At 39.5% G+C, this 25,619-nt stretch overlaps 1 protein-coding gene across 3 annotated transcripts; it reads right to left on the bottom strand.

The window, feature by feature from the left end:
• Window positions 1-473: 473 nt before the first annotated feature.
• On the bottom strand, window positions 474-16,868 carry LOC117256540 (tubby-related protein 3-like). 3 transcript variants are annotated; one of them, XM_078170132.1, is made up of 14 exons: window positions 16,631-16,868; window positions 15,427-15,475; window positions 12,059-12,191; window positions 11,799-11,915; window positions 10,829-10,954; window positions 6,915-7,040; window positions 6,605-6,733; window positions 5,594-5,676; window positions 5,297-5,461; window positions 5,053-5,165; window positions 4,831-4,939; window positions 4,636-4,734; window positions 4,096-4,267; window positions 474-1,727 (listed from the first exon to the last, which is right to left on the bottom strand). In XM_078170132.1, exons 1-14 carry the CDS (start codon window positions 16,675-16,677, stop codon window positions 1,594-1,596), a joined length of 1,602 nt encoding a protein of 533 aa, XP_078026258.1. In that variant the 5' UTR covers window positions 16,678-16,868; the 3' UTR covers window positions 474-1,593. The 3 variants fall into 3 exon arrangements, with proteins under 3 accessions (XP_078026258.1, XP_033481894.2, XP_078026261.1); XM_033626003.2 differs by lacking the exons at window positions 15,427-15,475; window positions 16,631-16,868 and adding an exon at window positions 14,945-15,297; XM_078170135.1 differs by lacking the exons at window positions 15,427-15,475; window positions 16,631-16,868 and adding an exon at window positions 14,945-15,297 and having other exon boundaries at window positions 12,059-12,188.
• Between the last annotated feature and the right edge of the window lie 8,751 nt (window positions 16,869-25,619).

Below are 25,619 nucleotides of genomic sequence, written 5' to 3'. Positions count from 1 at the left end.
GCGAGGCTCTCCTCTCAACATGTCAGAGAGCTACAGCGTGGGTGTCTCTCAAAACCTGCAACTAGGAGTCTTTCTGATTATCTGCCAAATGCGGCTCACACAAGGTGACACTGTCATTAAACATATTTTATGTCTGTGCTAATAGATCACCAAATCCCAAAGTGCAGGGATTTAAAGAGGGATTGGCGGTGTAGCACTGACTGTCTGTGAAGTCCATGAATTTCTTTTGTTTTAAGGCTATTTTTTTGTCTTTATTTGATCGTGAGAGTGACGATACAGACAGGATATGCAAGGAGAGCAAAATAAAGGTCCCCAGCTGGAATCAAACTGTGAACTTCGGCTACCGAACTCCCAAAATCCACTAATTTCTACTGCATTATTGCAATATTTAAGCATATCGGGCTACAGACATTAAAGCTAGTACATGAGAAACAAGAAAAGATTGACAGAAACAGGTATTTATAAGATAAATATTGACTTTATCAAATTAATTCCTTTAGTTTATTAAATGTATTTGTCAGGAACCATGTACAAAACAATCATGTCACACAAGGATTAGAGATATACCGAGTCAGCTGCAAGCTAATTCCATCTGCAGTGCCTCTGCAGCAGCTAGACACAAACACTAACACGACTAATGCAATTAATACAAACACTAGAAATGCAACAAAGGCAGTGTTCAGAAAAATAAATTAATTTAACAAAGTGTTGGAACCAGAAACACATGATAGAAAATCCTACAGGAGCTCAAATCAGACCTACATATCTGAGATGGGCTGAGAAAAACGTCACGTTAACACCATACTAAAACTAAAGACACTTCTATTCCAACATATTGTACGTCTGTATTGCTTACTCTAATGATGCATTATAACCGCAACTTATTTTTAAAGTCACTAAAATATGGACAGCCTGTTGTGTACGCAGGCTGTTATTAGACTTAATACCTGTTGACCTCAAAATAGAAGTACTTTCCTTGATCGTTTGAGCTATCCGTTATTTTGTGAGCATACCAGTGTGTGGCAGAGTGTACCCCATCAAATAAAACCTGAATTTTGTCTCACGAAATGAGACATTCTCGTCATGACTTCATTTTTTATGTGACTGCATTTCACAGTCACATCTGACACGAGACATTTGTGACTTATTTTAAACACACAGTAAAACAATACAGCGCAGCAAAACCAAAATATAACACAGTATTACATCTCTTAATGATGTTGGTATCCTTCATCGTCAAGGTGTACCATCATCCCCTTAAAAAACCCTTAACATTTCAGTCACTTAAGTCCATAGAAGTGATGTGTGTCCTCCTGTGATGCACAGACATTCTGAATCACTGAGACAAAAACCAGGACTCTCCTGTGCCCTGCCGGATAAGATCAGATGATAAAATGAGACCAATTTTGTTTCTCACTCCCAAGGGAATCACACGCCCAGAGCAGCAGGTATTGTCACGATCAAGGGCCCATCATTCATTATTGCCGCCTATCACAGGAAGTGTTAAAGGCAAGTCCAAAGAGTTGTTGTGATGTGGGTGTAGGCGTGTTGCAGACTGGTTTCAGTATGAGTAGCCGACTGAGGATCTTTCTGTTATTCGCAGGCGATTTTGCCATCAAAGCTGGAGAGCGCGATGGCAAAGGCCTGCACGGCACACATCGGGTAGTTGAAGTCCAGCGTGAAAATGTCATCAGCTATTCGACCAAACTGCATCACAATGTAGTCCACTGAAAAAGGCAAGTCAGAGTTTAAATAGGAAGGTAGGTAAGTAGGTAGGTAGGTACTGTAGGCAGGTAGGTAGGTGCTGTAGGTAGGTACTGTAGGCAGGTAGGTAGGTGCTGTAGGTAGGTACTGTAGGTAGGTAGGTACTGTAGGCAGGTAGGTAGGTGCTGTAGGTAGGTAGGTACTGTAGGCAGGTAGGTAGGTGCTGTAGGTAGGTAGGTAGGTAGGTAGGTGCTGTAGGTAGGTAGGTAGGTACTGTACTGTAGGTAGGTAGGTGCTGTAGGTAGGTAGGTACTGTAGGTAGGTAGGTAGGTGCTGTAGGTAGGTACTGTAGGTAGGTGCTGTAGGTATGTAGGTACTATACGCAGGTAGGTAGGTGCTGTAGGTAGGTAGGTGCTGTAGGTAGGTAGGTACTGTAGGTAGGTAGGTGCTGTAGGTAGGTAGGTACTGTAGGTAGGTAGGTAGGTACTGTAGGTAGGTAAGTAGGTAGGTAGCTAGGTAGGTACTGTAGGTAGGTAGGTAGGTGCTGTAGGTAGGTAAGTAGGTAGGTAGGTAGGTACTGTAGGTAGGTAAGTAGGTAGGTAGGTAGGTACTGTAGGTAGGTAAGTAGGTAGGTAGTTAGGTACTGTAGGTAGGTAGGTAGGTAGGTACTGTAGGTAGGGAGGTAGGTAGGTAAGCAGATTTCGATCACAGAAAAAGTCAAAGCATCACCAAAGTGAATACAATTCATTTTGAAGGGAAAATGAGTATCTGCACCACATTTATTGGCAGTCATTTCATGGGATATTCCACTAAAAGTAAAAAATGTCCACGTCATGGTGGCGCCAGGGGTCAAGTCAGGTGATCACCCAAGTCAGCAGGCTCCATCCTCTGGGGAACATGAATGTCTGTGCAAAATTTCAACCAGCACATATATGACATTATGCTAATTTCCTGTGCTGTAATATCAAGGTGAGCACTCATAGAGGCCGGTTCTTGTTATTTAAGTTTTGTTTCATGAAAACAACAACAGCCTCTTTTCCTGGGAGCCTTCAGGATTTTATTTATTTCTAACTAAGTCAGAATTTTCTCCTGAATTATGTAATTAGCAGCTTTCAAGTGTAATAAGCTAATTCAGGCATGCTGGTGTTTCTAAATAAAACCTATTGTCATAGGAAATAATTTTTGGTTTGAAGAAGTGTTGTTCTAGATCAGTAAAAACAGTTTTGTTTTGTAATCTAAAACTGTATCCAAGCATTATGTAAACAACAGTAAAAATAGAACATGTTTTCATCTGTGTCCTTATGAGACTCCAAATGTTATGAAAATGTTTTTTCGTGCTCTACTTACAGATTTTAAATCTCACCATTTCGAGACAAAACTAGAGACTGCCACAATATTCTGTGCAAGTATTCAACTGTGCAATATTTTTCACCTCTTTACTGTATATATTAATTTGACATACAGTGTACATAACTGTACATATTTCTTATGTTTATTCTAATTCTACTGATGTATATATTGTAGTTACATTTTTACTCTTACAATGACAATATATATTTTATTTTGATATTTAAATTCTTTATATCCTAATAGTTCTAGTGTTAAACATGGCAGCATAATGCACATTTTATTTTATTTTAATGCACATTTAATTTCTATTTCATTTTGTTTTACTGCTTTATATTTACATACTTAATTTCATATTCTTATTTTTACTTCTCATGATTCTCTATTCTTTAGGTCTGAGTGAATGTGACAAATCATAATTTCCCTTTTGGGATCAATAAAGTATTTCTGATTCTGAAAGTTCTTCCAACTAATCAGTCTTCCTTAAGTTTTTAAATCCTTATGAATTTGTGACATGGCAGTAACCTGCTTTGTATTTCCCTGTTTAAAGGGTAACATTTGGTATTTTTCAACCTGGACTCTATTGTCATGTTTTTGTATCTAAATAAATGCTTTATTCAGCCAGTTAGATTTGAAAATATGCAGCTCTATACATGCTAAAATTACTATTTATGTCAATAAACTCTGGTGGGTTGGGCAATGGTGATTTTGGGTCCCTTTCTGTTTAAACAAAAATTATCTTCCTCCTTAACAAAAAAAGATCTACCTCCATAGGGTCCCTTCAATAACAGTGCACAAATGCCCCAAGTGGTGACATTGCTTTCGACTGCAGCGCTCTCGCTCAATACAGGACCAGATTCAAAAATGTTTGTTCCCATTAATCACTTAGACACAAAAATGTTGGAAGATAGGGTCCAGGTTGAAAAATACCAAAGTTACCCATTAATATTTTAACAACTCGTCATGCAGGGAACTAGGAGTGTTTGTCTTCCTAGATAGATAAAAAGATAGATAAATAAAAAACTTGTGGAGGACAGTACTCACCGTCTTTGCTGTGGACTATCTGGAAGTTCTTAATGGAGGCCTGAGTGACCCTGCCGTTGAAATTGAGCACATGAGACGCTGTTTCCTCGTTCCACACAGGCGTCTTGTTGTGAAGCTCGATCAGATTTTCCATCCTTCTATTCTGGTGCCTTATCAACAAGCCGTCACATTCCTGCGAAGAAATAAACAAGCATAAGTCTGGAAAAATACCAACAAAGTGTAATATGATTTTACAAGTTGACCTTGTGTTGCTATCATAACAAACAAAGTATCATAGCTCAAGCTGTGAGCAGTATGGATATAATTTGTTGACAGTGTGCATGACTGATTTTGCAAATTAGTCATCTGATGGTTTCACGCACATGAATCAAAAGTCAAAATATCCACAGTTGGAGGTGTCTCCTTGATAATCCTGATTACACACTTTTACACTTTGTTTCCTAACAACCTGGTGACCTTGTCTGTTAAGTATTTTATTTTTATTGCCTTGAGAACATAAAAAGAGCAGAATAAGCAGAATAAAGAAAAATAAGATCTTACATTTCTTGGTCGGAAAGCTACCCGATCGTTGTCCTTGTCCATTCCTGGAATGACAACTGTCATCCTTCTGGGTCCTTTCATCCCTAGGACATTTGTTTCCTGATGCCAGAAATAAATGTTACCACTTTTGTTTTTAAATCAAATGTACCCTAAAAAGTAATTCATGAAATGCAATGCAGCTGTCTCATGACTTACATAAATGATGCCTGCTAGCTCCTGCCGTGCATTAGACATGTCAGGAAGAGCTCTCTCTGGATTCAGAGCGTTGTCAAACACAGTGAACTTAGTCCCCATTAAATTGGATCTAGACAGTGTATTACAGAATTAAAAACTCAGTAACAAAACAAAAACCTTGGCTCATATTACACAGTTTGTGTGCTGCTTTTGAATGCATGAATGATTGATTTGGCAGCGTACCTCAGCTTTCCAACAAAATTCTCTCCACCTCTCGACAAATCTGTGGCATCAATGGAGATGAGGTAATTTGAAGTTGTGCATTTCTTTCTTTTCCTCCCAGCCAACAGGAATGTCTACAGAAAAAAAAGACACAGTCCTGTTATATTTAAAAAAAAGTGGGCAATCTAATATACACAAACCCCTAAATGTACACAAGGACTACTCATTTACTTATTTGCAAAAGCAATCCAGAGAAATCCCTGACCTTCTTTTCGTTGTCGAGGTGAAGGTAATACAGAGGGTAGAGGCTCTTGTCCATCCCTCTCTGGTCTCGAGTCACTCTGCATTTAACAGTCACGCCCTGCGGAGCCGGCGACATCACAAAATTCTCCAAGTCGTCAAACTCAATCTGAGGTGATGGAGATCTCTCCTGGTGAAGAAGCATAAATAAGTTCATATTTAATTTGTCATACTCACATTACAAATGTTGGCTTGCCTGTGTGACATTAAATGACTGAACTGTCTTTTTTTATTTATGGGTGAACTGTGAGATTTGACATACTTTTTTCTTCTTTCCTTTGCCCTTTTTCTTCTTTGATTTTTCTTCTTTCTCAGAGTCAGAGTCATCACTCTCTTCTGCCTTTGCTGAAATATGCAACAGAAATGGTCCGATACTTGTCAGTGACTCAAAAGGAGGATAAAGGGGAATTTATATTTGTGTGGCAGACCGTGCGCCGTAGCCTACGCCTTTGTGAGCATTTATACTTATGCGGTGGCGTGTCTGTGTCACTCTGCAGTTACACCTCTGAAACACTAGTGGGCGGCAAGGTTTCAAGTGCTGTAAAGTTTAGTTGATTCAACACACACATTAAACATGGCTAAATAGAGACAATTTCAAACCCAAGTACACAAATCAGCTTCACTATAACTCACAGCATTCACAGACAAAGCACATTTTCCCCACAAATACAACATGCTAATGTTTTTAGCCTATGGCATTTTACATTGGATAAATTAGCCTGGTGACTAGCAGACTTTTCTCAACTCATATGAAACCAGGAACAACAGCAACATTTAACAAAGGCAACTGTTACAAAATTCAGCTCCATTACAACTCACATGGTTCACCGACAAAACAACTGTCTTATACTAAACATGTTTTCCAAACAAATATAAGATGCTAACATTATTAGCTCAAGCCTATGGCGTTTTACATTGTATAAATTAGCCTAGCGACAAGCAGATTTTTCATCTGCTCATATGACGCCAGTATAAATCCTGAAGTATAAATCCCCAAAGGACAAATCATGCACAAGACTTAAAATGCTGTTTTTGTGAAGGCCCCATTGTCCTCACACAAAAGCTTCGTCTCCACTGAGGGAAATAGTTTTAGCTTAAAAAAATAGACAGGTGGTCTGCATCGCCGTGATGCATAGTTACACTTCGGGGGAGATGCACATCAGGCTACGGCGTAGGGTACGGCATAGACTCTACAATCTGTGCAGACCCTATGGTATATGTATGGCATTGATACGACACAAAAGTATAAATCCCGCATTACTGGTAAACCTGCCTTTCTTTTTTGTCTTCTTGTCCTTGTCTCCTGATGTTTGGAACATGGATGCTGAACTGGAGGTGGATTTCTTCTTTGATTTGGTCGACTTTGTCTCCTCTTCACTGTCATCACTGTCTGATTTGGCAGCTGCTCAGGAGACAGGTGTAAAAATTTTCAGTTGACTTTCATAATTCTGTAAAAACTCTTATCAAGCAATAACAACACAGTTTAATGTCAGCTAGGATGTGAGGTCTTATTTGCAATAAAAGAGGTTCAATGGATAAACAGTACAGTTTTAAACTGTGACAGTTTATTAAAATGTAATCACCTTTCTTCTTGCTTTTTGAGTCTTTTTCTCCATTTATCTGGAACATGGAGGCCGGTTCTTTCTTCTTGTCCTTCTCCTTCTCCTTTGACTTGGACTTTTTTTCTTTTCCATCAGAATCTTTGTCCTCTGAGAAATGACAAACAAGTGAAGTTTAAAAAAATCTTATCTGTCCTTGAATGTGATACCAAACATGGAAAATCATGTGACCATAAACTAAGGAATTTAATCAATCTTTTTTTCAAAGGCAAATTCAAAGGAAATTCCTTTGTGACTTAGACGGTGGAAAAACAAATCCAAACTGTAATCATTCAACAAGCAAGAATTTAGGCTGGGACAGACTTGTGAGTGAAGAACAAATTTCGAGCATGCAACCCTGATTTTGTGTGTGCTCACTCAGTCTGAAATTTGCTCTCACTGTTTCTTCAAATTCCTGACACTGCAGAACTTTAGCAGAACCCACCTATGCTTTGCTGCTCAGACTATGTTTGGGTCTATATACCAAGGTAAAAGCTGATGATGCACACTGGGAGATAGTCTGACATCACATGTAGATATCTGCTCTGCTTTCAGTGTCAGTTACATGCAAAGGATACAAAATGAGAGTGCATAACTTGGAAGATATCAAGGCAAAGGATGCAAAATTCCTCGTTCAGATCTAGTGGCTAGAGTCTCGTATCCTCAAAACCCTGATTACCTCGCTCTAAAAACGTGTTCCACAATGACAAATCTGTCCCAACATGAACTCAAATCTCGACTTGCTGACTGATTACTGCTCAAAGCCGTCTGTGCTCCCTGTACAGTTTTGGCATTAATGGACTTTAGGAAGTGAAAGCACGTGGTTTGAAATCTGCTTAGGTGAGTCCTTAAGACTGGTGTGTCTAGTCAATGGTAAAAATGGCTTTGACTGGTTTGTCTAAACATTAACTAGTTGACAGCGACAATCTGTTATAAATGCATATATGAGGGAGAATGCAAGGGATAAATAACTGCAGAATTAAATTCAACCTGCTATACCTGAAACCACCTTTGGTTACCTTTGAACACATCCAGCAGATATGGAGCGTCATTAATAATTTGGAATCATGTTTCTGACCACCTGATGAATGTAAGTCCAATACTGACTCTCATTTTAGCCCTGGTTTGGTCTAATATAAAATATCTGGCCCTTTAGCGGCTAAATGCTCCATTATGTAGTCGCTTAACCAAAAGCTTTGTGGTTCAACGTATTAATTAGATAGAACCATAGAAACAGAATTAGAGTAGAAAGAACAGTCAAATCAACACAGCAGGATGTTCATAGCAGTGGCCATTTTTATGTGTACCACTGCCATTGCAAAGAACTGGGACCGCTGTAGAGGGCTAACTCTGTGTGAACCGACTTGCAGCAAGTTGAGAGCTCACAGAGGTGAGGTTCTGTAGCAATGACCATAAACGAGCAGTGGAGAATAGTATGAAGACATCTCTTGTGCACTGTCTCAATTGACTTGCTGCTAGAGAGGAATTGAGGATTGCTGGGTTTAGCTGCTTCATATTGTTATTGGTAAGTCATCAAATTCTGTGATCACAATCTTTGCTCATGTTTGCCGATGTTATCCATGTCTCCAACGTCAGATGTCGGTGAGATATTAGTTGAGTTTTGACCGTGGGCTCGGCAACACACCAGGACACGCAGGCAATGAATAACTGATTATGAACGTGATTATAGGCTCAGGCTACATGATGAGCATCAACAAGAGACAGACACAGGCCTAGTGTGTCCAGTAGGCCAAAACAGAGTTATCAAGCTAGTGAGTGTGACACACTTAGCAGCCCCACCGATATGTGTCACCACAACAAGCAACAACAATCGCCATTTCCTTTTAAATCAGTCAAATGACCACAGCAAACACTTCAATGTCTGTTCTACTCTTATTCTATTTCTATGAATAGTACCAACAGTGATACACTGTATAATGAAAACTGATTTCTAATGTTGCAAACGTAGACAGAATTAATGAATAGTGTGCGAATCCAATCCAGTGAAATGTCAATTTAACTCAAACTTTTATAATCAAGCTTTGAACTCTTACAAACGTTTTGTAAATGTTTTTCAGAAAATATATTTTCAGTATTACTTTTCTACACTTAAAATACATTGCAATAAAATAAAATTCTGAATTCACAAACATGAAAACTGTAAACGCAGCTGGCTACAGTAGTAACATACTGCCATAGTGACCATAAAGTAGGCAACTGATATGATTAAATCCATCTCTATGGTTAACATAAACAGGGCACCAAGCTTTCTTTTACTTTACAGGAGGAGCATGGAGCCACAAACACAAGTTGGAGCAGGTATTCCTGAAATGACTGACAGCTGATCTGAGGTGGAGGAAGGTGAAGTTCAGCTCTGAGGCAGAAGCTCGGGACATGATCCAACCACAATAATGGAAAAGAGCAGCAACACTCTGGGCTATTTCATACACTAATTAAATCTGAAAGTGATAAATAACTCAATTTAAAGCTAAATGTCTGTGGTAATACTCACTTGATTAGCCTATAGCAAAGTCGAAGGAATAATGAGATAGACACATCAAAAGCTGCCCCCCACCATGACTTGTTGTTCTGATGCACTGGAGGAATATTTCAGGACTAGACTGGTACCATGCTAGCAGCTCTGTTAAGCTAGGAACAGCAGTGCTTGGAGCTAAATGCTAACATTAGCATACTAACATACTGAAAATGACAAAGCTGATGTTTAGCCGGTATAAAGTTTAGTATTTTCACAATCTCAATTCACTAATCACTAACACCAAGTGATAAGCACTAAACAAAGCTGAGGCGGATGGTATTTGATATGGACATAGGTTCTCACACATTTCCATGGACAAAATTTCAAAAGCTTCCATTACTTTTCAAGGACCCTTAATAAAATGTCCACGACCATCCGCAATGCATAACATCAATACTGTTCCATCTTAAAAATACAGTACAGTATAAAGTAGTAGTGGAGCAAAGCATAGGTAGATTACTGTAACAATCTAATTCATTACACAACAAAATTCCATGACTTTTCCAAAACTTTCAACGATTTCACTAATTCAATGACTTTCCCAGAAAACTAGTGAAATTCCATGACTTTCCAGGTTTTTCCATCAACGCAAATAGATGTCTGTGTATCCAATTTCATGCCTACCCATCCAATAGTCGACAAAACCACAAATATCAACCTCATGGTGGCGCTACAGGAGAGGTCAGGGATCACCAGAGTCCGTAGGATACATCCTATAATAACCATGAATGTCTGCGCTAAATTTCATGGTAATCTGTCCAATAGATATTTCAGTCTGGACCAAAGTGGAGAAACAACCAACCAACCATCATTGCCATCCCGAAAGCCATGTCATTAGCATGGCTAAAAATAGGCAGCCCGCCATGGAAAACATCATGGCCCCACATCTCTATTTTATTTCAGTTCTCTAGCTTCGTAAGTTTGTTGCTTGTTGACTGATTATTGTTTTCTAATTAGGGCTGTACTAACTAAGAATATGTTCCACACAATAAATAAACAAACTTTAAGTGACTGACATCATTTTCTCCAGACCTCCTGCAAAGTCAAAGTCCTACAAAAGGCTACAGAGGAGTCTGGCTAAACATTTCCATTCTTAACTGTACATTGCAAGTAGACCTAAAAAGACAATTGTCAGGAATTGACCACAACAGTTTTAATGACATTTTCCACAGTTGATAAATTAAGTGGAAGCTACTCACTAGATTGCTGTGTTTTGTTCCCTCTAGTACCAAGTCAGTGTTTCCATTTACTCACCATTACACAATAAAATAATTTAATCCTCTTAACAGTCTGGTCCCATAACTGTTGTTTGGATTACACTGTTAATGTCTTCAGAAAACCGTGTTCCTGCTTCTTGTCATACCTTTAGATTTAGACTTCTTTTCTTTGGTGGTTGCAGATGGAGAACTGTCCCTTGTTGTCTTCTTCTTAGTCTTCTTTTTGGGGGTGTCTTCATCATCGTCATCATCATCGTTATCTGAGCCTGAATCTGTAAAGAAACATATTCAATAGACTTTTGTTTGTACATTCAATACAAGAATTTATTTTTAAGACATTTAATTAAGAATAAAGGTACACTATGCAGGATTTTACTAAAAGAACACTGTATAGACTCATACAGAAGTAATCCTTCTCATTTATCACAAATGACCCACTACAAGTGTGTGGCGGTGTATTTATCTGCAGACTCTGCCCTCAACCTGTATTTTCTTGTTTTCCCCCAATCATGCTATGTATGGGAAGTATACAACGGCACTCAGTTGAGGGGACTTTATAAAAAGTAGCTATCGGGTAGTAGCAGCAAGCATCCATGAGAAGGCTACGAAAGCAGTGGATAGAGCGCAGAAAAAACACAAATACAGGTGAAAAAGCAAGCAGACAAAGCTAGTTTCAAAATGAGAATGAATCTGGAGCTGGCTTTCACTTTTGCTGGCGAGCAGTGAACCAATTTGCGGACATTTATGCCATTCTACTTCATTGAGTTAGCCACTAACTGCTAACAGCTACATTTTAAATCCCCTGCAGTGGGTTACACATGTAACACAGCATCAAAATGTCACACCCGTCCTGCCCATGGTATCGTCCTGCCGACTGTCCAGTTTATACAGCACCATTTTGGCGCTGTTACTACCTCCTCTCGTGGCTCAAAGGCAAGACCACTCTGTTCCCACATTTTACAATCATACCTCATATATAGCACGGCAAGGGGGTATAATGGCGTGATACTCCCGCCTTGAGCAGGCAGTGTAAAAGTGGCTAGTGGCTGACAATTCCTGCACAGTATAGCTTTAAGTCCTCAGACCCCAAGTGTTAACATTCAACTGGTGGTGTACCTTTCTTCTTTTTTGGAGCACTTTTGGTTTTCTTTTTTGGCTCTTTCTCCTTTTCTTTTTCCTTCTCAGGTTCTTCTTTATCTTTTTCTGGTTTCTTTTTCTTCACCTTCTTTCCATCTGAAATGTCGATAAGGAAACAGCAGTGTAACCAATGTGGTTACATCACAGTAGAGATAGAGAAAAATGCAAAATCTCAGTTTGTTATCTGCTTTCTTTGTAGGAAATGGTTAAAACAACATAGTGTCTTTAAAGTTCCTCACTTTGTATGGCAGGATTCTCATCTTCGGATAGATCTACACTTTTCTTGGTCTTTGTTTTTTTGGGCTTGGCCTCTTTTGCATTCAGCTTGGCTTCTGTTGTGCCATTTGTTTCCTCCTTTTTCTTTTTTGTCTTCTATGGATTTTCTTAAAGATACAAGACAAATTAGAGGTGACAGGAGAGCAGAGAAAAGATGGCAAAGACTCGACAAAATGTAAACTGGGAGACAGAAAAAAAATAACCTTGGAACAATTATTAAAAACAGCAGCATTTAAACATTTTAATCAATAACAGTAACTCACCATTACAACGTCAGATACGAAGGGGGGCAAGGAGCAGAAAGGAAAAAAGATTTAGAAGAACTGTACTGTTACTGCTTCTACAGCTATTAATATTATTGTTCTAGTGTAAAAATAAAATGTGTCATTTTATGTTTAATGGTTCACATTACCCATTGTCAAAATTAATAGATATTATATTAACACATAAACATGAAGAACTTTCCCAAATTGAAAAACTAGAGTGCTAAAACTCAAATTTTTGATGTCATCAGGTGTAAAATCTGTAACTGTTCTTCAGACAATGACTTGGGAATGATGCTCTAGATGACACTGAGAGCACCCAGGGGAATGTTCTGAGTATATGGGAACACTTTCTGTTTCAAAACTAGGAACACTACAATAGAATAAACCTAATTCGGGAAATTAAAAAAGAAACAAACTTTCTGTGGATGCACAAAATTGGGCTCCCATTCATTGTCTATGGAGCAGCTCCAGACTTTATACTTGATGACATCACAAGTTTGAGACTTTCCTCTCTGGTTTCTGGTTTTGAGAAAGATTAGCTTAAGTTCACAAATACTGATTAAACTTTTCCAGGCCATGGAAATAATATGTTAGAATTCTTAAATCAGGATGTGTTCCCCTTTGAATTTTATAAATAATATCCCTACAACAGTGCAGCAAGATACAGACACAGGAAGTGAATGAAGCAACACAGCATGACCTGAGCACGACGACATTATGCACATGAATCTGCATTTTCTAGAATTAGATAATCTATTAGTATTTTTTTAAACACATGCAAAACAAGTTTTATAACTATTTTATGTAACTTGCTCAAGCCTCCTCCTGAGTACTGAGAAACTTAAAACAAATCACAGCAAATCACAAACACACTTTACATCACACATATTAAGAGGACGCGACATGGCAAGCCAATTATTTTAGAAAACTAATACGTGTCAACCACTGAGAACATTATAGAAAAAGAAATAGAAAATTTAATTGACTCTGTCTGTTGTTCTGTAAATAAAATAAGCTGTATTTTGTGCATATTCTGTCAAAATATAAATCTTCATAACTCTTCATTTTGCTGTTCACCACCTGCAATATCAGCTTCCATCTTGGCCGTCTAGACACAAGCTTAAGGTAAAGTCCAAAGGGGGCTCGAACCTCTGACCTTCAGTCCTCCCACACAATGTGTCCTTACATGCATTTGTCTATTGGAAGATTTTTAAACCATAATATACCCATGTTAATGAATAGAACAGGAAAGCATTTCCTAAGTGTGAGGAGTCTGAAACCAGTGACAGGAACTTCTTGTCACTGACCTGAGTCACAAAGAAGGAGGTCAGTGTGATTGCGGCCAACGGAGACAATAAAGGTAATCCTATTAGATGTAGATCCTGCATCCATGGAGGTCTATCTACAACTCAGAGTTATGGCAGCAGATTTGATCATTTTGTAATGTATTAAATCTGTCAAATGTAATTTCACACTCCAGCCAATATTTGTCTGTTATAGTTTTCAACTTCTGACAAAGGCTAGTTTAAACATTAGAATTTCGGGTCTTCACCAACAATGTTTTGTGTATTTCTCTCCAGTGTACTCACAACTTTTAGAAAAATCTCAGGAAAACAATTTTGTCTTGCTAATGCCATAGAGCATTTTTAAATACTTGGTTATTACTTTGATCAAAGCACTTGTTTTTAAATAATATCTGAAACTCTCCCAGAGACGTTTATACATTTTGTTTCATAAATTCTGATTGAGCTGACACAGATGTTGCATAATTACTGCAATTCACTAAGGATTTGGATTTAGGATACAGATTTAGGAAATTGTGATTTAATAATCACCTTTAATGTTGGGTTAAAAGAACAAATACTCATACTGTATTTAATGATGCAACATCTGCTTGACTATAAGTAAAACAAAAACAGATTAATAGCTGATACATATGGTACTACTAAAAGCAAATACATGAGGCAGTAAGATAGGAAATGTTGCACTTGGTTTGGACATCACCAGAGTGTAACTATAAGTGGTTTGGATAGCTGGATTACTGACTGCCACTTCAATCCCTTTTCCGTGCTTTTGCAGATACTGTGCTTGGCAGACCCGTTAACTTGCACATCATCAATCAACATATGTTGTGTAGTTTTACATGGCCAGTTTTAAAATATTGTCTCAGATGGATTTTACTCTAATGAAATACTTCCCCTGCAGACAGCGTATACAGAGCAGTTACCTCACATGTGGGTCAGAGATTACTTTTTACATAATCGTTGTTCTAAATGTCTTTAATTCAGATTTAAATAACTGAAGTATTCAACATCACAAATCAAACACAAGGCACATACAGACTGAAAAATGTCTCCTGGCTGCATTGCACCACAACTGTCAAATTTGTCTGTGCAGTCCAACTGTAAATATTATGATAATGGTACAAGTGTTATTTGTCTCGAATTAGAATAACTTTCATCCCTTATGGTCTATATCCAAATAGCACTGCATGTCATCACACACATCACAGCTACATCTCATCACATCATATTTGAAAGTCTATTAAAAAAAATCCACAAAACAACAGCCCGACCCTTTTACCTTCTCCGCAGACATGGCCTCTGACTTCAGCTCTACTGTTGCTTCTCTTTAGAGGTTAGAAAATAAAAAAGCAGGCTTCTGAGCAGAGATAATGAAAGAGTGAGAAAGCCCTGTCCTCAGTGACTCTCCATCAGCAGAAAGTTGTTAATAGGATTTATGTGTAAAGCCATCTGCTCTGTAGAAACACGTCAACGGGAGAAACCAACAAAGGCTTGGGAGGAGGGAGAGGACTTGTTTATGGCATGTGTCCACTGTCCGCAGACCTGTGGAGGTCCTTGTGATTGTGTCTGGGATTTTCATGCAAGCTTCAGCATAGCCGACACAGGATGTTTGTCATTTTGTCTTTCCTTCACACCTTTTGTACTGTGGGTCAGACTGCCAGCAGGGTCAGGAGCTTATGGTTTACATCTTTGGTCACCATTTCTAGTTTCAATAGATGAATAGATTTTTTTTTTTTATTTAAATTTTAATAAAAGATTTACCTGAACTTGTAGCTGTGGGGCTGAAGCAGAATCCTCATCCTCTTGACTACTGAGGGAAAAACAGTTATCAACATGTTAGTGATGAAATGCAATGATATTGGTCACATGACCGTAATTACAAGTTTTATTATAACTGTGTCATTCTGGTGTCAACAAAATACTGCAGTACAGCGGTACCTGCAGTAAAAGAAAGGCATTAATTTGCAATGTAGAATATGATCTGAATCACTTGCTTTTACATGTGTGATCGGGAATAGGGCTGTGACCACTCATTATTCTCATTATCATTAACTGGCAAATATTTTCTTGATTCATTTGTAAACCATCTGGTGTTAACAATGTAATAGTACAGCCACTGTTGACATATTATTAGTGCTTGATTTTATGCACCTGACAACAATATTTAATTTAATACTAAGGAGGACAAAGAAAGCAGCAAATATTTACATTTGAGATGCTGGAATCTGTGAATTTTGGCCAGTTTTGCTTAAAACAATGAATGTATTGCAACAAAAAATTGCTGATTAATTTTCTGTTGACTACTTGATTAATGACTGAATTGTTTCGTTTGTAACCTGGACACTGGGCAAAAAAAAAAAAAAATTAAAAAAAATAAAAAAGACATACATTATTATTCAACCCCTTACAGGCCTTCGTCATCACCTGTTTATCTTTGTTTCATCTGTTGTCTATTACATACTTTTACATACCCGTGTATTTACAGTAAACACGGTTATTTTCAACATGCATCTATACCATTACAATAAAGCACCCTCACTGAAGAGTTAGAGTACGGCCCTATCACAGTAACTATCCATCCATCCATTCTAGTTCAAGCATAGTGTCCATTTTTTGGCAGCCAGCAGTGCCAAAGCTTCCGTTCCCAATGCCCCACTGAACTCTGTGCTACAAAGTGTCATTCCTACAGTAACAGGTCACACCGGCGATGGGAAGTGGGCCTAAGTATGTCTGCCCGACAGCAGCAAGTAAAGCTTCCCCGTGACACTTATTGGTTTAGCACCACTTGGCTAGTAACAGCAGAAAGTGGCTGCGATGAAGCAGTAACAGCCATTCAGAAAACCACAAGGCCTCAGGTAGGACTGATGGCAGACATGATGAGGAGATCCAACACTGATACAAACACTAATACAAAAAATGTTTGGATGACACATTTGCGAAGTTCTGTGTGGTCATGTTGACATACCTGTCCTGTGCCCAGGCCTCTTTCACGGTGTGATTGTAGAGGGGCATGATGATGTGTAAAGAGGTTACAGTACATCCAGATTTTGGTCTTAATGAGTGAACATGAGACAGAGAGTGTAGTGATAGAAGGATATCCAGTGCAAATCACTGCATTTAAATCTGTACGTATTGTAAACATGAAACCATTAATACAATCTCTCACTAAGTACGTTTTTTATCTAGGCAGAAGTGTGACTGTCTCCATCCAGCTTGTGAATGCCCACAAGTCTCCATACACATCCTGTAGCCCACAAAGGGGTCACATGACCCAAATTCTAAGAGGATTTTTAACAAAGCAACAGGTTCTCCCCCATCGACCACTACACAACCAGGATGGCCGACCCTTCAACTGGGATTACTCTAATCAGCTACTCACCATCTGTGAGCATTTCTGTGGAGGTTCCCAAGAAAAAGAAATATGGCTTATGTGGAGGAAAAGCAAAACTGATTCGGTTAAAAACAAACAAAAAAAAGGTATAGTTTTAATTCAGGTGTGTTAAACTAAACCAGGATAAAAGTGTGCAGTCATCAAGAGCGTTGAAATTAGAGAGGGTGGTTTATCGACAGAGGGTCTTTTGTCTGAATTGTAGACAAGCTGGGTAAATCCAGGAATAAAGGCAGACAGGTGCTAAGGGCAGGGTCTTGTCACTTTGACAGCTACAGGTGAGATGCCTTCAATAACATCATCTCAATTTGCTTCAATAGAATAGCTCAGTGGCCTGAATTTTAACAGGTATCAGAAATCAATAGACTCCAAATTGTGAAAAAAATGCTGCAGAGCGACTCCTTAATAAAAATCAATAAAAGAGAACACATTGGTCCAATTTTAATGACCTTACACTGGCTGCCAATTTGTTTTAGCATTGATTTTAAGATTTTACTCATGACTTTTTAAGCCCTTCGTGGCCTGGTCCTGGAATATATATCTGAACTGCTGTCCCCATACCAACCAGTGCACAACCTGAGATCCTCACACAGGAACCTGCTGACTGTTCCCACCTCACTCTTAAAGAATAAAGGGGATTGAGCATTGGCTTTCAGGGCTCCTCAGTTGTGGAATGACCTGCCTTGCTACATCAGTATCTTCTTTAAAATCACTTTTGAATGTTTATCTTTATCTAAAGGCATTCCTATAATTTCTCCTTTAAATTTTTAGGTTTATTTTTATTCTTAACCAGTGAGTTACACTGTACCTTGCTCCTGACATTGCGCGTAAGTCTTGCACTGCTCTATTTTAGGTTTAAATTCACCCATTGTTTCTACTTTTGGTGTTTTATTGTTATCATGTATGTATTATTATCTTAGTTAAACATGACCTGTGTATTTTACAGTTGTGTTTTTTTGTGCAAAACACTTTGTAAACTTGGTTTTAATAAGTGCTATACGGATAAACCTTATGATTATTATTATTGTTATCATTATATGTGTGCAACAGTGTTGAAGCAAGACAACGCTCAAAAATATGGCATATGAACTTCACTAAGTCAATTTTAAAAGAGAAGTGTGACTACTGTATACTAGAAACAAAGTGTGATTTCCTCAGTTGACCACCAGATGCTGCTGCACCCCAAGAGACAATAAACAATGCAAGAAGCAGCTGTGAGGCACCAGGGGGCACATGGAGATACTGTAACTCACATTTTTTAAAGATGACTGACTAATCTTCAGTAGTAATGATCCAAAAACGTAACAAAATATGATCAACTATCGTAAAGGTGGATTTCTCCAACCTCAAACCCTCTCACAGTCCTGTGTGCAGTCTCACAGCTCACAAGAGGAGAGTAATCACAGCTGAAGCGAACAATAACACGTGATAGGAAATAAAAGAAGTAAAAGTAATGTGTTTTGTGGTTTTATGAGGCCAGGTCTTTGTCTCTCCACATCACCGTGCTGCTCACGCTGTCCAGTCTGCTGACTGTTGAAAAGGGTCTAGACTAATGGCTTTGCTGGCATTTCTGCAAACGCTTGACAGTAACATGGCAGTTGGCAGGCGGCCTAAGGAAGGCCAGCGACCTCAAGGGAGCAGCGGAGAAGCCATCAAGATCTTAAAGAGACAGAAGCTACACTGCGTTTCTCACCATACTCTGTGTTTCCAATCCATTTTCATGTCAGTCGTGTTTTATTACCGCGAGCGAGATGGTAAACATTGTTGAAGCAACGAGGAGCAGCAGGAGTATAGCAGAGAGGCCATAAAACCAGCTCTTACTATACCAACAACTGTAACAACAAGCCTGAATGAAATGAAAACACATGAATCAAAGTTATGGTGAAACGGGGACCATTCAAAGCAGTTGTACAAACACTAAGCCAGGAAGAATTATGTTAAATACATAAAGGTAGAGCTTCCAGTGGCAGTGACCTGTGTTTGAGGAGGGGGTATGATGATGATATTTTAGTTCACCCATGGGCTGAGTGCTGAAACAGCACGTTGTTGAGGACGTGAACCCAGTGGCACTGTAAAGCCGGGTGAATCATCAACTCAGAGAGGGCCCGTATCTCAGGAAGGAGAAACTATGAAGACGAAACAGGAAAATCTGGGTTAAATGAGTCAATCCCCACAGGAGGGATTGTTCAGGGAAGGTGGAGGGGTAGAAGAAGACAATGGCAGGAGGTGTCGTCCATTCATTACAAATGGAAAGATGCTATTCAGGAGCAAAAATAGTCTCTTGGGCTGTGGATAAAATGAAACTCACAATCTCACACTGCTGATTCAACAAGGTCACATCCTGAGAAATCAAGAGACAAGGTAACTATTCTTAGATTCTTAACACTGGTGTGGAAAAATGTACACATGTTGGCCTAAGTGTGGCGCAAGAGGAAAGGCAACGTGGTAATGGAATCAAAAGGGTCAGACTCAGCTTGTCAGGCTCAGCACATTGTCAGACTTTGCTTAGTTTTCATTAGCTATACTTTGTCCCGGTCAGCTAATGTCAATAAAGTTAGCAATTCTTGATAGTTCAAACATGCTAATTATAGGTTTGTTAACATTAACACGCTGAAGCACTAATATTAGCGTATGTACTATACATGTACATGGTACTCTTTTCTCTTTTCAAAATTTACCACGACGAAGTCAGAGTCATTGTGTTTGTCTCCTGACTGATCAAAAATGAAATATTATAATATTCTACCAGTTTTTTGCTGTCCTTTATGGCTCACATAGCACACCTAAAGTGTATCTATTTTAATGCTTACTGGGTGTTTACATGTTGACATTTACCGTTATTGTAGCATTCTATGTTAGCTTTAGGTCTCCATGAAATTGCTAACAGACTGCTATGTTATTCTATATCTAAGTGTTTCCTGTAACAACAGGAAGCTAGGGACAGAGTTGTCGTTGTAGCCAATAGAAAGGTAGTAACCAATCAGACAGTTACTTGCAAACATGGAGGTAGCTGAGCTGAAATGGTGTCAGTTAGAGCTAATTCCGCTAACTGTGCAAACATGGCAACAGTGCTGACAGAGCTTTATCCATCCATGGGTTAGCTCACACTGACCTGGGCGGTGACCTAGGAGAAGGACTGGAGGGAGGGTGGGCATTACTGTTCCGTGATAACTGGAGGGTGCGTGTTACATTTCTGTGATGGTGGCAAGTTCGCCTGTAACTCCAAACTCGTTCTTAGGTCCTGTAACACCATTTTGCCCTAGGATTGCAAAGGCATGACCCGCCCTGCTCTCCCTCAGATTGGCTAGTACTCAATGCCTTCATTGTTTGGATTGGTTAGGTTTAGGCAAGAGGAGTGAGTTTGGTTAGTGTTCGGTTAAGAATGTCAAAGTAAACCCATAAGAGGCAGACTCTGTGTCTCAAATCGCGTACTTCTGTTAGTACACTTCCATGTAGTATACTATGTGCACTATGTACTATTTTGACAGGGTAGTGTTGTCTCAAACCAAACACGGCCATTGCACACTTACCGGAAATGACGACCGCAAATTAGCTAGTTAGTAAACTAGCATTAGCATTTGCGTTATCGTTCGCGGTACAAAATCATTACAGATTGCTAGATTAACCCAATAAGCATATTGCTGGCTTATATCCGACAACAGTATAGTGGTGCTTAGTGCAAAAAACACATGTATTTGTACAATGCAGCGACGTTCACAGTCACAGTCCTCAGCCGCCATTTCCAGTTTGAAAAGCCGTCCCTCCCCTTCCGCTATGTAGCCAAGCTGGCGACCACTGAGGGCGAGAAGTGTCCATAGGTCCAAACTCAACTTCTTTAACGTTTCGAGTGCACCATCCGGGTACTCATAGTGCACTGCATTTTTCCATACTTCTCAGTGTGAACACACTTATGCACTCAAAATATTAAGTGTAAGTACAGAAGTACGCGATTTGAGACACAGCAAGAGTAAGACAGATTAGGGTGTGTCATGCCTTTGCCATTCTATAAAAAAAAACCTCACTTCCTGTATGTCGGTGAGTAACTAGCAAGAAGTCATGGTGAAGGACATAATAATGCAAGAGAGCGTTTCATTGGATGCAAAATTAATAAATGCCACCGAGTGCGGAATTAATCATCAGCTTTTTTTGTTGTTGTTTCCACAAAATGACAAACTTTAAAAAAATAAATTAAGAATACCTACATAATAACTTTTTGGTCATTGTTGGACATCTACTATTATTATTATTATTATCATTATTATTATTATTATTATTATTATTATAATTTTTCAAAATACTGAGGCTGATGAGAATTTTATAATTTGAGTTAGAGGTTCCCTATCATAACCTGAATTAATCAAACAAAGCAAAAGACTTTCAGTCTTTAAGGGACTATGCCTGTCATGAAACAACTTCCATAGCTACTACTGTCTCTGCCCAAAATCTGGCATTGTAAAAACAACAACAAAAAACTGTAATAGGACAGGGTTTCCTGATCTCGTCTGCTTTTAGAAGTCCATGTCATGCCTTTTTTTGAGAGGACTTTAACATTTGTTTTGGGATATGATTTGATAAAAACAAAACATAACAATTGTACTTTTTTTCCATGCTGGTCAAGTGAATTGTCGAATCAAAACTTTACATAAGCAATGTAAAGCTTTAACGACTCCACTTATGCTAACGAGGATGTGTACAATGCCCAGTCAGTACTGATGACGTCACCGCTGTATTGTAAGCAGGCTCTCAACTGGATGTTCCCAGTGGAGAGACAGGATCCTCAGACACTGGCGCCATAGAGACTATTAAGGCCAACTGAATTCTCAAAAGTACACTTACGTAGATGCAGATATACAATTATGTGAGTGAATACTCATATGCATGTACACAGTCATACATGAACACAGTATCAAGCAGAATGTTAGGAAGTAATTAATGCAACAGCTGGAAGATGTGTTATCACAAATTATTCAGTGTTTTTTGAGGCTTCCTACATGTACGATATGCTGTTACCGTTAATTTTGAAGAAAATAGTGTTTTTATAACCTCTGACAAGGAGCAGTTGTTTCTCATAATTTTTACAGTTCACAGCAGGTCATTTGTTCTTTACACCCTTCCCACTGTGTAGATAGCTGTGTGAAGGGTCACTGTGTTTCTGGACTACAGACAACAGTAGTTTACAAAGTTGTACAGCTTCTTAGACCAGCAGGAAACAAAGAGGAAAGACTGTTTCACTCTCATTTCAAAACATTTAAATAATTTTTCACATATTTCAACATGATTTCTGTTTGCACTGTAATCAGTCCTGTCATTACTGAACTTTGGGCACACTGGGGTAAGAAAAACATACATGTTGGCAAATATTATTTCACACAGATTTCCTTCCTGCTTGCTCCTGGCAGTGCACAGCGCTCAGAGAACTGTGTCCTCCATATGACACCTGCACAGAGAGGCTTTACAATAAAGCAGGCACAGCATAAGAGGGAGAGGTGAGAATAACACAAGGGAAGGTTAAATTACTGTATGTTTGGGAGACCACTGGTTGTGTGAACATAAACCTACTTCTTTTGTGCACTTATTCATTGAGTACATTATTCTTTTTAGTGTAGGTGACGCAGGGAACACATGGAAAAAGAAAAAAGCAACATATGCAGCATTATAAAGTGTCAAGAAAGAAGCAACGTGGAAGGTTAGATGAGAATCTCTCAGCCACTCAGAGCAGAAATAAAGGCAAAGCAGCCAGAACCTTGTGTGAACTGTAACACAAGCAGCGCTGAGCCTCGTGAGAGCTTGACACACATCTGAAATGGAGGACAAAGTATCCAGGAAATAGTGCTGTAGCTTGTATTTCCTATTCTCTGGGTGTCTGTGATAGAGACCAGCCCCTGCAGAGCAATCCAAACTGCCGCGAATCCCAAACAGATGCCTGAGCTGGCACGAGGTGGCATTACCCTGAGAGCAGAGAGTAAAAGTCCTGGGAGCGGTCACTGCCCCGAGTCCCCGAGAGAGAGAGAGAGAGAGAGAGAGAGAGAGAGAGAGAGAGAGAGAGAGAGAGAGAGAGAGAGAGAGAGAGAGAGAGAGAGGGAGAGAGCAGAGAAATAGTGGCGGGGGAGAGGGAGCAAAGAGCCAGCGCTCCCCTCGCAGACTTGTCCCGTCCGTTTTTCTGAAACAGGCAGTGCTCTTTTGAAACGGTGCCAGTGGAGGCTGGCCCAAAACCCTTGCAGCTGAAACTTTTATAAGCTCAGTGTTTGCGAGTAGGAAGAGAAAGACACAGAGTTAAGATGTATTTGCAGCTCCTCTCCTCCTCTCCGACCTGCCTGAGATGTCAGCACAATGACTCGTGCTTGCTTTTTTTGGTTCATTTAAACAACAGATTCTTCAAGAATGTGTACAGAAATGCTCTGGAAAGAAGACTGCATGAGGAGAGAAAGGATTTAAAGTATATATACGGACGTAATTGCTGAAAAAAAAAAATGAAGAGTCAGTGACGTCACACAAGAAGCTGTCTTGGATACTGCCTGAGGAAAGATACTCAGTGTCTGTGGCACTGTGGCGTGGACACATTTGAAAATTAAAGCTCCACTCAGGACTCACACATTGGATTATTTTAATGTTTTTCTTGTAATTCTTGGTGGTGATCCACGTGAAATATTATCTTTACATTTGCCTGTTTCCAGATATTGACCCCACACTTGCCCTTATTTTCACTGCAGAGCTCCATGACACAATTTTGTTACTTGAGGACGTACTGTGGTAAACATACCCGACCGCTCGCTCGGTCTGTTATGTTGACTGTAAACACTGGTTTCCACACACCACTACAATGAAATTAAATCAGAACCTCAGTGGTTATCATTCTCTCCTATAGGCTCTGCAAAAAATCCGAATGAAAACACAGGCAGGTGCAGAACAACTAAAGACGTCCGGAGTGACTACCGAAAATGGGAACTATGAGGCATGTACTACCTGGGACTGATGCCAACTGCTGACAAAAGGCTTTACTGCACGGTTCTGAGAGAAGCCTTTAACTCATTTGCTCTGCAATGCTTCAGGAATATCTGGCACTGAATTATTTGGCCAACTGTAGATAAATCTGTCAAACCCTTTGGCTTTGTTACAAGACAGCATGTAAGTACTCACTTCTGATTTCTTCAACCGAGCTTATTTCTCTGTCCGTTCCCCCCCGCCCCCTCCCAGCCCCTAATCCTACTGTCAAGTGAGATGTCTATTTGATGACACATAATCTACAGTTCATGTGACTGCTCCCCTTTATGTGGTGAATGAACTCTGTCAACTCTGTAACTTCACCTCAGAGCAAAACTCTACTCTTATGCGTTTTCCGGGTGGATTTCGTATCTTTGCTAGGACCGTGTAAGCACAGTTTTGTGACTTCATGATTTCTTTTCCTACCTCCCTTTCTCCTCGCCGTCTCTCCCTCTTGGCAGCGGGGCAAAAGTGGGCAGGGAGAGAGGAGGGCATGGCCCAGAAACTGCTCTCAAGCCCCAGCCCCTGTTCAAGTGGGGTTGCTTGCTGGTACACTACTCAGCCTTTCCCTCGACTTGCAAGCGAAAGAGAGGGATGTGGAAATGCATTCTTGTCTCTTTTCTAACCCGCCTTTTTTTTTTTTTTTTTTTCCCTCCACCGCCACCATGGCCTAATTCTCTGCGGGTGAACACTCGCCTGACCTGTACAAAAAATCTCACCTCCAGGTATTTCTCATTTTTGATTCTGCTTCTGTTTCGGCCTTGATATTCCTCTTTGTACTGAAGTCTCCCTTGATTTGTTTCTTTTGCACTTTTACACTTCCTTCACTGTCACCTTCCACACTGTACACGTGTCTGCTTTGCTTGCACCGAACAATGCCTAAATCTCCACTGTTTCTTTTCGATCAACACACACCAGAATATCGTCTTAAATTATGTTGTTTCTTGAGTTAAATGCATTAAGAAAAAATGACCACAGCATTTGTATAAAGTTACTGTAATGAGCAGTTTACATACGATAAAAACACATGCCCCGAGTGAAAAGAAAGTGTGGGTGTTTAATTGCCTCTTAAAGTACAAGACTGGTAAAAAAGCAACATTTAAGTATAATTTACTGCAAGTCGGAGCCTATAGACACTGCAGCTACAGTGGCTCGAACAAACAAATTTCCCCCCATCAAAAGTGATAATTACCGCTAAGTTTCAAACAGGAAATTCTCTGAGATAAAAGGTATTTAGCCCTTTTTATTAAACATTTTGGTTTCTGTGTTGCAGGGTTGCTACAGTATGAAGGTGCGAGAAATCTGCACCACAGGCAACACAAAATATCCTTCAGCTGTACTGCGGCTACTGTTCGCCATGTATTTTACCACAAAATGAAAAAGAATCCCACGTGGGTGGAATAAGCATCTTGTAAAATATGTGGTTTGTATATCACACAGGCGACTCCTATCATTTTCTGATGTGTTCTTGAGCGCTGCGGTCTGATAGACCTGTTCACAAACCAGTAGGAACCAGATTTCTCTGATGCAAGCATTGTTCTATACATGAAGGGGCTTGCATTGTAAGATTGCAAGGTCTCGGTTT

Source organism: Epinephelus lanceolatus, chromosome 1 (assembly GCF_041903045.1).
Source record: "Epinephelus lanceolatus isolate andai-2023 chromosome 1, ASM4190304v1, whole genome shotgun sequence".
NCBI classification, from domain to species: domain Eukaryota; kingdom Metazoa; phylum Chordata; class Actinopteri; order Perciformes; family Serranidae; genus Epinephelus; species Epinephelus lanceolatus.
Note: the sequence above shows the minus strand (reverse complement) of the source record. Positions and strands in the feature narration are given on the sequence as shown.